The 15133-nt window shown below is 46.2% G+C and overlaps 1 protein-coding gene across 1 annotated transcript; it reads left to right on the top strand.

The window, feature by feature from the left end:
• Positions 1–11375: 11375 nt before the first annotated feature.
• Positions 11376–14620, top strand: PRF1 (perforin 1). The gene is made up of 2 exons (XM_008057854.1): positions 11376–11911; positions 13492–14620. Exons 1-2 carry the CDS (start codon positions 11376–11378, stop codon positions 14618–14620), a joined length of 1665 nt encoding a protein of 554 aa, XP_008056045.1.
• The last annotated feature ends 513 nt before the right edge of the window (positions 14621–15133 follow it).

Here is a 15133-nt window from a genome sequence, read left to right as displayed (position 1 = left end):
CCACTGAGCCCGGTTTCAGGATCTCTTTTATACACAGGTTGGATCTTCTTTATCTTCTATATCTATCACTTTCATATATATATATATATATATATATATATATATATATATATATATAATTTCTACCATTCTTCAGTTTTTAAAAAGTTCCTTCTTTTCATCTTTTATTTCTCTTATGACATTATTTACGTTATGTATTTATTCTAGTTTTTTTTCATTTCTGAAATGTTTTTAGAAAAGAAAAATGTTTGTTCCTTACTGAATTCTGTATGAGCTCTTTTCAAATCTTCCTTTGATCCAATTATCACAAATTTTAATTTTTATAATGTTGACATGTATTGGTTTCACAGATTCTACCATTTGAAAAAATTATTTTACTTCATTTTGAAGTAATAAATTAAACTTTTTCTTTCATAAACATGTCTTTCTAAAGACCAGTGCCTGTTGACCTCTTATTATACTAACTAGCTTATTGTTCTTAAAAGAACCCTGAATGGGGCTGGGTTTCTTCTCTGCAATCCTTTTCTATTGCTTATGGTTAAGTGAAGTAGGTTTTTCTATACTCAGTGGGGAGAATGAGCAAGAAATTTGGGGCCCAGATTCATGACTCTAGGTCTCCCTCTTCTGTTGTACTGAAAAATGTCTTTGAAATGTTGTTTAGAAGAGTCTGAGAACTGCTTCCTGTTACCTTCCCCTACTTTACGTAGCTCCCCACCGTCCTGCTCAGTTTCAAGTCTACTCCTAGCCATTTCACCTCAGTGTGGGGCTTTGTCCTAGAAAGGATATCTAGCTATAAGCTTTCAGATTTTATGGGGAGATTTCACGGGTTGTTGGGTGAATTTATTTGCATGACAATTATAAATTCACAAGGTGCCTGACAGATAGTGCGTGATTAATATGGGGTACTTACAGCAATATATATAATTTTTTTTAAAGGAAGGCTCTTGCTCTGCTTCCCAGGCTGGAGTGCAGTGGCATGATCATAGCCCACTGCAGCCTTGAACTACTGACCTCAATGTATCCTCTCACCTCAGCCTCTTGAGGAACTAGGGCTACAGGCATGCACCACCATGCCTGGTTAAGTTTTTGATTTTTGTGGAGATAGAAGTCTCACTATGTTGCCCAGGCTTGTCCTCCCACCTCGGCTTCCTGAAGCACTGGGATTACAGGCGTGAGTCACCATACCCAGCCAGCAATACTTATAATTATTAATATCCACCCATTTGTCCCTACGTGTTAGTCCTACCTATAAGCACATGCTATTTCCTTTATGTGAGGCGCTCTTTCTTGCGTCCCTGCTGTTCTGCCTGAAAACTTCTGCAGTTTCTGCCACCTACCAATTCTTCAAGAGCATCTTATTCTGGTCATGTTAGTGACCCCAAACCAGTGCTTCCCTCTCTGCATCACCCACCCACAGCTCCTCATTTCTAAGCCAGACACCCAAGGCACCTTTAACATTTTATGCCAATTATGTAAATTTTGTTGAGCTCTTTACTCTTTGCCGAGTCCTCTACACACATTATTACCTCATTTAAACTTCACAGCAACACTGAGTTAGAGGCAGAGTTGTTCAGGTACAATTATCGGTATTATTTTACAGATGAGGACACCAGGGCTTCAAGAGACCAGATGCTTATCCAAGGTTAATTGTTAGCTGAAAGTGTTAGAGCAATCATGGTGCCAACATTTATATGAATTGTAGGTTCCTTTAAGGATGGGACTCTCATGTGTCTTTGTAGTCTTTCTATGCCTGGCACACAGTGTTTTCATTAAAGATTCCATCAATGAGCAACATGATGGCTGAATATGCACGGTATGTTGTGCCGGTCAAATGCATGAGACTATGGGGTTTTAGGAAGAGACTTTAGCTGGCTGAAAGGCAGATGGAAAAGTCTCAGACACTGCTCAATTTCTTCCAAGAAGTCATTACTCAGACTCTTACTCAGACCTTCTTTTTTTCCATTCAGGTTTGAGCTCAGTGAGACTTTTATGTTTTCACAAGCCCTGGGCCACTGGTAATCCATCAGAAAACTCACAGCCATGGCCAAGCATGGCTGGCTGGCCAGACCAAATGATAGGCAGACCCTTGGAACATTTGCAAAACCCACCCCAAACTTTTAAACTGTATAATCTGAGGTACTACTCTTACAGAGAAATAGAAGACCTACTGTTCTTTAGTAGAAATATCAAAAAATTTGGAGCTCAGTGATGAGTTAGAAACCCGACTTTTCCGGACATTGGAATTTCACTTACTAGACAGCTGAGTTGACCTCAAGCCAAAAAACCTGGATTTTGTCCCTTCTCTGTCACTTGATGACTGTATAATGTATAATATTGGGCAAGTCCTTCTTGCTGGGTCTGAGCTTTTTCATTTATCAAAAATAAAAAAGAATAACAGCATTCTGTCAAAATCACAACAACATTGTTAGGCATAGATGAAGTAATGTATATAAAACTCTTTGTAAACTGTGACGTCTGGACTATAAAAAAATCAAGAGAGTTAGTCATGGAGCCAAATGGAAAGGCTCAGCTGCCATTTTTAAACAGCTCTGGTGGGTCCACTAGAACAAATGAAGGGACCGGGAAGGCAATCTGGTGGAAGTAGAGAAAGAAGAGGGGCTGAAAGGCTATAAAGTCTGAACACGAAATACAGAAAGAAACAGGAGAGAAGGGGAGCCCGATGCTTTTCCAGATCCTGTAAGTACCAGCTTCATTCTGGGAGATTCCTACAGTAAAATGTCCTTATGGCAATCCTTATTATTTTCATTGATTAGAAACAAAGTAAGACAGAACAAACACAGGCTTCCTAGTCTGTTTAGTGTGCTATATCTTAGTCTGTTTAATCTGATATATGGTATATTAAATACCACAGACTGGATGACTTAATAGAATGGAAATTTACTTCTCACCATTCTGGATGCTGGAAGCCTGAGATCAGAGTTGCCAGCATGTTGGGTTCTGTGAAGGTCCTCTTCCGGTTGCAGATAGCTGTCTCCTCATTGTATCCTCACATGATGGAACATTTTTTAAAACTAGTTTTATTAGTATTTGTTTATGTTTGTGTGAAAACAAACTCTGAGCAGGCACCAAAGAAACTGAAAAGAAAAAAAAAAAAAAAAAACCCAGCGGCTGTAGAGGTAAGTTGGACTACAACAGGCACAGGAAGGGCCAGAGAGAGATTATTTGCAATATATGTTTTTATATCATTTTGATTTTTGCATCTTGATAAGTATATTACTTAATTTTAAAACTCAAGAGATGAATCAATAGTAGATTAGACACACTGGAAGCAAGAATTAATACATTGAAAATAACTGAAGAAAAATAATAACAACTCAGTACAGAGAAACAAAAAGTAGAAAATTGGAAAAAGGAAGCAGACATGGAAAAGAGAGTGAAAAAGGCATATTATATTTCTAATGACATTCAAAACAGCAAAAAATAGAGCAAATGAAGGAGATGGACTACAAGAAGTGATATTGGACAAGTTTTTTTATAATATTGAACAATGTGAATGCTCAGATTCAAGAAACGCCACAAATCCCAAAACAGAATAAATTTAAATAAATTCATCTCTAGTTATGCACTTTGTAGTAAAATTTCAGAAAATCCAAACCAAAAGATCTTAAAAACTGCCTTCACTCCCCCAAAAAGACAAATTTTCTGTAAAGGAATGACAATTGAATAACGGGAACAAGGAAAGACAGAAATGGCATAAAACTTAGAAGGGCTGAGAGAAGCCAACTAGCTACTTCAAAGTTTGACTACTTCAAAGTGTCAATCAGCTGCAATGATAATTCAAAAACAAGGATGAAATAAAGATGGTATAGACAAACAGAAACTGAGAGCATGTACTACCATGAAAGCCCCTCTGAAGAGTGTACTTTAAGAAAAAGGAAAATTATCCCCAAGAAAACTAGGAGATCAAAGAGCAATGAACAAAGAAATTGGTGAACACGTGTAAATATAAACAAATATTTATTGTACCAAGTAATCACTAAGTTGGCCGAAGAAAAATAAGATAGAACTAAAATACTAAACAAAAATAGCTTTCAGAATGAGAAAAGGTAATTTTAGTTAACAGCAGTCTAAGATCTGTGTATTCCTGGGAAGGAGAGCAAAGTAGTAGAAGACTCTAGACTCTGTACAGAATGCATGTCAGCATTTTATGAGTAACCACAAAAGAATGAGAAATAGAGAATGCAAGAGCTAAACCAGTAGAGAGAAAAGAATGTAATTTTTTTCAGTCAACCTAAACGAAGGCACCAAAGGAGGGAGGGAGGACACATAGAGGAAGACAAAGGAAAGAAACATACAATATTATGGTAGAAACAAGCTGCTAGCACAGTCATCACAATCAATATAATAGGGCTTAATACACAGTTAAGTAGTTAGTTACTCAGACTGAATGACAAAACAATACCCAATTAATGATGTTTAACAGAGACCCCCACCTAAAGCATAGGAACACAGGGACTTTGAAAGGAAGAGAAAAGATTTCCATGGTGGGAACTAATCGAAGGAAAGCTGGTACACTTAAAAATGATTAAAACAGTAAATTTTACATTATATATATATTTTCCACAATTCAAAATAATAGTTAAAAAAAAGAAAGTTGAAATACCTTTATTAATATCAGACAAGATTAACATTTTAGCAAAAAGCATTATCTGGGCTAAGAAAAGTCCACAATATAATGATAAAGTACTTCACCAGGAAGACAAAACAATTCTGAACTTGTTTAACATACAACCTCAAAATGTAAAAAGCAAAAACTGACAGAACTATAGTTATAGGGAGAAATTAAGCAATCTATCTTTATTACAGAAGATTTTAACATGATTCCCTCAGTAATCACAATATTGAGAGACCATAGATTTGAACAAAGAAACCTACATCCAGAAATTAGCAAGTACAAATTATTCTCAAGTACACAGGAGCATTTACAAAAACTGTGCATTTAATAGATTGTAGAAAAAATGTCAATAAACATCAAAGAATGGTTGTAACATAGAAAACATGTTCTGACTACAAATGCAACTGTATTAGAAATTCATAACCAAGAGATAGTATGTAAAACCTCACATACTTGGAGATATAAAAAGCACATTTTAAAATAACTCGTTGGCCAAAGGAGAAATTTTAAGGAAATTTTAAAAATATTTTAAAACTAGGCAATAATGGACCAGGCACGGTGGTTCACCCCTATAATCCCAGCACTTTGGGAGACTGAGGCAGGAGGATCACCTGAGCCCAGGAGTTCAGGAGCAGCCTGGGCAACATAGCAAGACCTTGTCTCTAGAAGAAAAAAAAATCAGTCGGGTGTAGTGGCACATGCCAGTAGTTCTAGCTACTCAGAAGGCTGAGGCAGAAGGATCACCTGAGCCTAGGAGGTCAAGGCTGCAGTGAGCTGTGATGGTGCAACTGCACTCCAGCCTGGGCAACAGAGTGAGAACCTGACTCAAAAACAAAAACAAAAAAACTAGGCAATAAGGAAAATAGCACATACCAAAACTTTGGAGACTCAATTTGAAAGATTCTTAGAGAGAAATATAAGGCTTAAATGCTTACTTAAAGAATAGTGATTGAAAAAAAAGAAGAAAACTAAAAATTAATGAGCTAAAGGTTTAACTTAAGAAGTTAGAAAAAGAGCAATAGAAGAATCCCAAAGAATACAGGGAGAGGAAGGAAATGAAAAGATAAAGATGAAATAAAAATAATTACACAATCGAGAGACTCAAGAAAGCCAAGAATAGGTTCCTTAAGAAAATTTAATACAGCATGTATAAATCTTTGTCAAGGCTGATCGAGAAAAAAAAAGAGCATCATACAGATTCATAAAGGTGTTTGTTTGTTTCTTTGTTTTTAAGAGACAGGATCTTACTCTGTCACCCAAGCTGAAGTGCCGTGGCACAATTATAGCTCACTGTAACCCTGAACTCCTGGGCTCAGTGATCCTGCCTCAGTCTCCAGAGTAACTGGGACTATAAGCAGATGCCACTGCGCCCAGCTAACTCTTTTTTTATGTTTTGTAGAGATGGGGTCTTTACTGTATTGTCCCAGCTGTTCTCAAACTCCTGGCCTCAAGCAGTCCTCCTATCTTGACCTCCCAAAGTGGTAAGATTATAGGTGTGAGCCACCACACCCAGACAGAAAGATTTTTTTTAAAAGAGAAAGAGCATTGTAAATAACTTCATGCCCACAAGTGTAAAATTTGAAACAGAGTGAAATGTTTCTTAGAAAAATGTAACTTGCCAAAACTGATATGAGAAAATAAATAAAACAGAAAACTTGGATAGAGCTATAACTCTTGAAGGCGGGGACTCAGTAGTTGAAAATCTACCCAAGTACAAAAACAGAGTGCCAGTCTTCTACAAGCTTTCCCACAGCATGGAAAAAGAGGAAAGACTCTTGAACTCATGTTATGAGACTAACGGCAAAATGAGCAGAACTGTGGGTAACACATTTGAAGGGTGAGGGAGAAGAACTTCAAAGTTTCACAACCCTGTAAAAAAAAGGGACCAAAGAATCATCACAGGGCGAAGAAAACAGCAAACAGCACCTATGACTGCATTTTTCATCTTTAATGTGCATAGTTACTGTCTAAGTTTGTTTTGTTAAAGGGCCTCTTTGATGACTGTGCATGGCGGTAGTTTATGCAGTAGGTATAGCTGATATAAGTGGATGCAGTCAGGACCTAGCCCCCTCATTCCTTCTGTGTAGAATATTGTCAAAGTCTGTTCCTGCTGCTAGAACAAAATACCTTAGCCTGGATAATTTAGAAATAATAAAAATCTATTTCTCACAGTTCTGGACGCTGGGAAGTCCAGGATCAAGGTGCCAGTTGATTCTGTATCTGGTGCAGACTTGTTCTTTGCTCCATAGATAACACCTTGTTGTGTCCTCACATGGTGAAAGGGATTGACCTTAGTAAGGGCACTAATCCCATTCATGGAGGTGAGCCCTCATGACCTGATCACCTTCTAAAGGCCACACCTCTAAATACTATTGCATCCGAGATTAAGTTTCAACATGAATTTTAGAGGCATGTAAATACTCAAACCATAGCATTCCACCCCTGCCCCACACCAAAATTCATATCCTTCTCATGTACAAAATGTATTCATTCCATCCCCACAGCCCCAAAAGTTTTAACTCATTTCAGCACCAAGTGTAAATATAGTCTAAGTCTAGTCTAAGTCTCATCTGAATGTCAACCAAATCAGATATGGGTGAGACTCAAGGTATCAATCACCCTGAGGCAAACTTCTCTCCAGCCATCAACCTGTGAAATCAAAAAGTTATATGTTTCCAAATACCATGGTGGGATGGGTGTGGGTTCCACCTTTCCATTCCAAAAGGGAGCAGTTGGAAAGAAGAAAGTCGTGAGAGGTCTTAACTGAGTCCAAAACCCAACAGGACACACATAATTAAATCTTAAGGCTTGAGAATAAACTTATTTGAGCCCATGCTCCACTTTCTAGACACACTGGGCTGGCGACTGGACCCCCAGGGCTCCTGGCAGCTCTGTCCCCACAGCTCTGCTGGGCACAGCTCACATAGTCCAGGCCTCACAGCTCTCCCAGGCTGGAGTCACATGCTGGTGACTCTATCAGCCTGAGGTCTCCAGGGTAGGCCTGTGCCCATTAATCCACTGGGCATTGCCCCAGTGGATGCTCTCTGTTGTGGCCCCAATTCCATGACTCCATGAGGCACTGCTCTCTCAAAGGCGCTCTGCAGTGGTCTCATCCCCTGTATCTGTTCTGTCCTTGGGCCCCCAAGGTTTTCCAGGGCATCCTTTGGTGTGTTTCTTTTGAGGAGTGATAAAGATGTTCTAAGATTGATTATGGTGACAAGTGTACAACTCTGTGACCGTACTAAAGACCATTAAATGTTATACCTTAAATGAGTGAATTATATAGTATGTAATTATATTACGATACATCTATTCATGAAAACCATACAGATGGTATTCAGTGATTCAACAAATGGTGCGCTTGTTGAAACTTGTGTCTGAGAAAAAACCGCTTAATGCACATTTCAAGTGCTAAGTTTCAGCTTGACAGGACAGTTGCCATCAATTCAACAAGCCCAAACCAGCTGTAAATGTCGATGCCATCTCAGCTTTGTGACGAGCCCCCCAACAACCACCAGCATCTCTTGGACACGAGCCCCTTTATAAGCCATTCCAAACCTGCTGGATGCACATTTTATCATTAGTTGGAAGGATTTGTAGAATCTGAAAGGTCTCCCTTTGATTTTATAGACAAGAAAACTAACACTCAGAAAGAAGTTAAATACCTACTCCCTATATAGATTTTTTCAGGGTTTCCATGTCTCTCACACTGGCCTTCCCAGCACAGTCAGGAAGCAAACTCCTTATGGCCTTGGCATCCAAGTCAGGCCACAGGGAGATGGGAGATGGGGTCAGAAGGTTGCAATTTCTGGGAAAGTGGGGAGAGACCACTGAGAAGAGAAGATGGGGCCAGGTTCCGAGAAGGCAGTGTTAGCCCCTGTTCCCATAAGAGCATGCGAGGCCCATGAACTCAAGGGAAGAACCCTGAGACCTGACCCATGAGATGTGCTATCACATGCGGTTGGGGGCCTGTGGCTATTTTTTTCTGTCACTCACAGAATTGGAAGTCATGAGAACAGCCACTCATTGCCCACTGTTCCCACCTCAGAACTGGTGTGATATGTACCCCCCAGACATTACCCCGTGAGTCACTCAAGCCATGGAAACCTCACCCCACTCTGACCTCAGGCAAGACAAAGGGTGAAGAAGACCTGGGCCTCTGGGTCCCACCAGATCTCTCTCACCAGCACCTGCAACCTCAGGCCAGGGCCAGAGACTGGCATGGCGGCCAGTGGGCATCCACATAAAATGGGGGAGTGGGAGCCCCTGTCCAGGGAATCTGTTTGAGGTTCAGATCCTGGACTGGGCGGGGATGTAGACTGGTCAGGAAGTGGGCAGTAAGGTTAGAACATCTCTCCTCTCCACTGCTCAGGGAGGAGGAGATGGTCACAGTATTAACACTCACAGAGGGACGGGCACAGTTCTGAGCACTTTACATGTATTGATTTATTTCATCTTCATGACCATGTCTGGGGTCTATGCTATTATTATGGTGCCAAATTTCACTGAGGAAACTGAGGCACAGAGAGCCTAAAGAACCTTGCCAGGCAGCACAGCTCATGCATAACCGAGCTGGCCAAACCCAGGTGGCCTGGTTCTCAAGCACAAGATCTCACCTCCTCTTACATCTCACACATGTGAATCCACGTGTCAGAAGTGTCAGAAGCAGGGAAATTGTCCCCGCCAACCTGTTACCAATCCAGGGCTGAATCCCCAAATCCTGCTTCCCCACCTGTTTGCCAAGTCCCTGGGTGCCAGGCAGTTCTGCTTGGCAAATGAGTCTCTGGCCCAGCTGCTAGAGGGCTGTCAGCAGGGCCGGATGAGGGAGTGAGGTGGGGTGGGTGCTGGTGGGAGGGGAGTGTGCAAGGGGCCTGTGACCACAGCTGGGGGCGGGCCAGGAAGCAGAAGTGATGTGAGCAGCACCAGGGAGATGAGCTGTGGTGGGCCTGCCTGGGGGCTGACACCACCGATCCAAGAGCCTTGGCGGGGAGAGGACGTCTGGGCAGTAGCTCCTCTCCACAAGACTCCAGGTAGGGAGGGAGCGGGGAATGGTGGGTCTGGGAGGTCAGTGGGGCAGGGAGCCCCGGAGGGAGGGAGTAGGACTGCCCCTTTGGGGGAAGAGCCCATGGGGCAGGAAGTGCTATAACCCAAGAGATAAGTCACCTGGGTCACAGACCCGAGCCCTATCACTAACTTGATGGGCAGACTCATGCCCATTCAGGGCCTTAGTCTCCGCATGTGTAAAGTAAAAAGGTTAGTGTGCGCAATCTCAAGGCCTCTTAAGGTGCAGACAGCTAAAGGTTTCTAAGAAGCAGGCTTCCTGGGAGAGCACACGGTGAGGGTCAGAATGGAGACTGAGTTCCCCAGATGAAGGTTAGGACCCAACTGACCTCCTGGGAGGTGCAATCCCAGTACCTTTGAAAATTCTCCTTGGCCTATTTTCCTCCCTGGGGCTGGCCATGCTGCCTGGGACTCTACCCTTCCAGCCGCTCCCCTGGGCAGGGCATAGAGGCTCCAGTGAGGAGGGAGTGGAGGGGAGTGCCCACACCCTTTAAACCTCTTCTCTTAGAACCTGCCATCCCTGCGGGTACTGAGAGGAAGGGCCCCTGAGAGCCCAGTTCAGACAGAGTTAGCCAGAGGAGATTCCAGACATAAGCAGGCCTGGGTGAGTTCCAGAGCCACCTCCACAAGAGCAAGAACCTTCTAGCCCACCATTGCCTAATAGCAGGCAACAGGTAAGTCCCTGTCACTGCTGGAAATTCTGTAGCGCTTGGCAGGGAATGTCAAAGAGGAGCGGAGGAATGTCGGGAGAGGTTCTGAAGAGCAAGCGTCAAGGTCATCCAGGTGCTAATTCCAGAGCTCAGGCTGATGTTCTTTCTGAAGGCTCAGAGGGAGGGGCCCCAAGGCAAAATGAGGAGGGTGGTTTTTTTTTTTTTTTGAGTTGGTGTCTCACTCTGTCGCCCAGGCTAGAGTGCAGTGGCTGCTCCCGGCCACCGCAGCCTTGACTGCTGGGCTCCGGAGATCCTTCCGCCTCAGCCTTCCGAGTAGCCAGAATTACAGGCATGTGCTACCACGCCTGGCTGATTTTTTGATTTACTGTAGAGATGAGGTCTCGCTACCCAGGCGGGTCTCGAACCTGCGGGCTCAGGCAATTCACTCACCTCAGCCTCCCAAAGGCGCAGGATTACAGGCTGAGCCACTGAGCCCGGCTAGAGAAGCATGATTCTTTTCAGGGCTTAGTGGGAGAGAGAGAGAGCTTAGAGATAGGGGGAGAATGAGAGTTGCAGTGGGCAAAGGGCGGCCTGTTCTAGTGCTGAAAATGACACTTCTCCAGAATCCAGGCTTCCTGGGTCTCCAGACCCCTCCCTAACCCTGTGACGCCTACTCCATCCCCTCTTCTGTGGCCAGAGCCCTCTCCTCACCAGCAGCATTGTGTTCTGCGGACAGAGCCATCAATCTAGATCCCCCTTAGTGCTTGGATAGTGGAATTCTAACAAGGACCCCACTTGGTTATATGACCCTGAGTAAGGCGCATCCCCTCTTTGGGTCCATCTGTACAATGTGGGAGGTGCACTCGGCCAGTAAGGAACACTCCAGCTCTGATATTCAGTGATTTGAGCCATCACAGCCTCTCCCTCCCTCCCCTTCCATGTGACCCAGTCATCCACAGGTAGAACCATCCCCTATCTTTCTGCCCACAGCTTCCCAGAGCCCAAATGCCCCCTGTCTCTACAGCTCCATGGCCTCCCAACTGCTCCTCCTGGGCATCCTCCTCCTGCTGCCTCCACCCACCCCTGCGCCCTGCTACACAGCCGCACGCTCAGAGTGCAAGCGTAACCTTGAGTTGGTACCCGGCGCGTTGCTAGCTGGGGAAGGAGTAGATGTGACTACCCTCCGCCGCTCGGGCTCCTCCCTGGTGGACACAGAGAAGTTCCGGCGGCCCGACAACACCTGCACCCTCTGTGTAAATGCCCTGCAACAGGGTGCCCTCCAGCGTCTGCCCCTGGCGCTCACCCACTGGCGTGCCCAGGGCACTGGCTGCCAGCGCCGTGTGATCAAGGCCAAAGACAGTTCCACTGAAGCCGTGGCTAAGGAGGCAGCTGGCAGCATCCGCAATGACTGGCGAGTCGGACTGGACGTGACTCCCCATCCTGGCAGCAACGTGCACGTGACTGTGGCTGGCTCCCACTCCCAAGCAGCTAACTTTGCAGCCCAGAAGAACCACCAGGACCAGTACGTCTTCAGCACTGACTCGGTGGAGTGTCGCTTCTACAGGTGAGTGCTGAGGGTAACTGGCAGGGGAATTGCAAAAGGGATGGGAAACTCCGTGTGGTCTAGGAGCCCTGGCATGTCAGGGTGGGCACTCAGAGGCTGCTCCTACCAGGAAGAAACTGCTTTCCTGGTCCTGAGACTGCAGGCGATTCAGCTCTTTGGCCTCTGACCATCCATGAGGTCCCAAATCTGAAAGTGCCCAGTGAGAGTCCAGGAGGAGGAGAAGTGAGCAAGACAGTGCCTGAGGGACCCAACATGGTACCATTTAGGTCTCTCTTGGGGTCCTTCTTAGACGGGGACAGAGGCAGGAGACCTGACTGGGTCCTCCTTCCTCACTGCTCCGTGATCTTGAGCATCCCAATTCTCTCTAGGCCTCGTCCATCCAGTCAACCAATGTTCCTGACAGGGATACACGACTGAGCACTGGCAGTCACTACCCCAGCCCCAAGGATCAGGGAGTCTGGGACTTGGGTTCCACACCCAAGAAATGAGTGGTCTTCATGGGCCAACCCCAAGTCCCCTGCTCTGATTTTTCAGACCTGGAGGACACATTTTTCTGAACAGCAAGGCAGGGAGCCTCCTGCCTATGTGACCCGAGCTGTGAGGAAACTGGGCACCTGGGGCCCAATTCAGAAGGACAGGGGAAAGCCACATGACTAGATTCCAAAGTTAGATAGACAACATCAGTGCAATATCATTGCTTTTATAATAAGAAAATTAAGCCGGGCTCGGTGGCTCAGCCTATAATCTCGGGCCTTTGGGAGGCTGAGGTGAGTGGATTGCCTGAGCCCGTGGGTTCGAGACCCGCCTGGGCAACTTGGTAAGACCTCATCTCTACAATAAATCAAAAAATTAGCCGGATGTGGTAGCGCGCGCCTGTAGTTCCAACTACTTGGAAGGCTGAGGCGGAAGGATCGCCGGAGCCCAGCAGATGGAGGATGCGGTGGCCGGGAGCGGCCACTGCACTCCAGTCTGGGCGACAGAGTGAGACTCCAACTCAAAAAAAAAAAAAAAGAAAAGAAAAGAAAATTAGGCCGGGTGCTGCGCCTCACACCTGTAATCCCAGCACTTTGGGAGGCTGAGGTAGGAAGATCACTTGAGCCCAGGAGTTCGAGACCAGCCTGGGCAACATAGCGAGACCTCATCTCTACAAAATTGAAGCAAAAATTAGCTGGGCATGGTGGCGTGTGCCAGCTACTCAGGAGATTGAGGTGGAAGGATCACCTGAGCCCAGGATGTCAAGGCTGCAGTGAGCCATGATCATACCACTATACTCCAGTCTGAGCAACAGAGAGAGACTAGACTCTGACTCAAAAAAAAAAAGAAAGAAAGAAAATTAAAAGGAAAGAAAAAACTTTTTATTTTGAGATGAGAAAATGCCTAAACTAAGTGCCAGGTCACCCAGGGGTGACACAGTAGCCTCCCTGCCAGCTCCATGCCTCTGAACTTGGGTTTAGAGCCAGACTCCCGTGTTCCAGCCCTAGTTCTGCCCACGTATGTGTGACCTCAGGCAATCTTGAAGGGGTTGTCAAATGGGGAAAACGCTACCACTGGGCCCACCTGATGTTTCTCTGTCCTTACAGCGTTCATGTAGCACACAGTCCCCCGCTGAACCTTGACTTCAAGAGGGCTCTCATGGACCTGCCCCCCTACTTCAATGCCTCCACCCAGTCCGAATACCACAGGCTCATCTCCAACTACGGCACCCACTACATCCGGAGCGTGGAGCTGGGTGGCCGCATCTCCGCCCTCACTGCTCTACGCACCTGCGAGCTGGCCCTGGAAGGGCTCACAGCCGACGAGGTAGGGGACTGCCTGGCCGTCGAGGCCCAGGCCAGCATAAGTGGCCATGCCAGCCTCTCGGCTGAATCCAAGGCCTGTGAGGAGAAAAAGAAGCAGCACAAGATGACAGCCTCCTTCCATCAGGCCTACCGGGAGCGCCATGTGGAAGTGGTTGGCGGCCACCACACCCTCATGCACGACCTGCTGTTCGGGAATCATGCCGAGCCCAAGCAGTTCTCAAAATGGGTGAAATCGCTGCCCCACAGTCCCGACCTGGTGGACTATACCCTGGAGCCTCTGCACCTGCTATTGAAGAACAAAAACCCGTGGCGGAAGCCACTGAAGCAGGCCCTGAACAAGTACCTGACCGACAGGGCACGCTGGAGGGACTGCAGCCGGCCATGCCCACCGGGGCGGCAGAAGAATCCCCACGACTCATGCCAGTGCATGTGCCACGGCTCGGCTGTCACCACCCAGGACTGCTGTCCACGGCAGAGGGGCCTGGCCCGGCTGGAAGTGACTCTCATTCAAGCATGGAACCTGTGGGGTGACGGGACCACTGCTACGGACGCCTATGTGAAGGTCTTCTTTGGTGGCCGGGAGCTGAGAACAGACACCATATGGAACAATAACAACCCCAGGTGGACAACGCGGCTGGACTTTGGAGACGTGCTCCTGGTCACAGGGGGGCCCCTGAGGGTGCAGGTCTGGGATGCAGACCACGGCTGGGATGATGACCTCCTGGGCTCCTGTGACCAGAAGGCACAGTCTGGCTCACATGAGGTGAAATGCAACCTGAGCCACGGTTACCTGAGTTTCCGCTACCACGCCAAGTGCTTGCCCCACCTGGCAGGGGGGACTTGTCTGGAGTATGCCCCCCAAGGACTTCTGGGGGAGCCTCCAGGAAACCGGAGTGGGGCTGTGTGGTAAGAACAGTGAGCTTTGAGAGGACCATTATGTTTGGACTAGAGGGGTTCTCACTGTGGGACCCAGGGGCTATCTTCATAGTCCCATTAGACAGATGGAAAATTGAGAATTTAGAGGCCAAGCCTGAGTCTCCCTGTCCAAACTGCCTTCACTTTCCAACATTCCGTAACCTTACAGTCACTGCTGCATGGCCCACAGCTTCAGCCAGGAGCTGGGAGGAAGGCCAAAGAGCTGTTCCCACCAGGCTGCCAAGCGATTGGCTTTGAGACCCTCCCCTTGAGCCCTTTCTGGCATATAGATTCTCCGTGGCCTTAGACCCAGCTTCTTGAGGTCCAGCCACTCTGTCTATTCTGACTTCTTAGCCCACTAGGCCTTGTCTCTCAGATACATGAAGGGCTACCTTGATCTGTTTCATTGTACACATCTTAATGAAGGGCCAATAAATACGATGTGCTAGTGACCCACACGTGGTGTTGTGACAGAGGAGAGTATAGGCCCCCAACACACCTCAGAGAT

Source organism: Carlito syrichta, unplaced genomic scaffold, assembly GCF_000164805.1.
Source record: "Carlito syrichta isolate Samal-C Ts95f unplaced genomic scaffold, Tarsius_syrichta-2.0.1 Scaffold303141, whole genome shotgun sequence".
Classification (NCBI taxonomy): Eukaryota; Metazoa; Chordata; class Mammalia; order Primates; family Tarsiidae; genus Carlito; species Carlito syrichta.
This window is presented reverse-complemented; position numbering and strand designations above follow the sequence as displayed.

Excerpts from the sequence above, each read along its gene's own strand:
- PRF1 (XM_008057854.1), top strand. The coding sequence starts at position 11,376 with ATGGCCTCCCAACTGCTCCTCCTGGGCATCCTCCTCCTGCTGCCTCCA. Across the intron at positions 11,912-13,491 it reads GTGGAGTGTCGCTTCTACAG|CGTTCATGTAGCACACAGTC; the intron begins GTGAGTGCTGAG and ends CTGTCCTTACAG.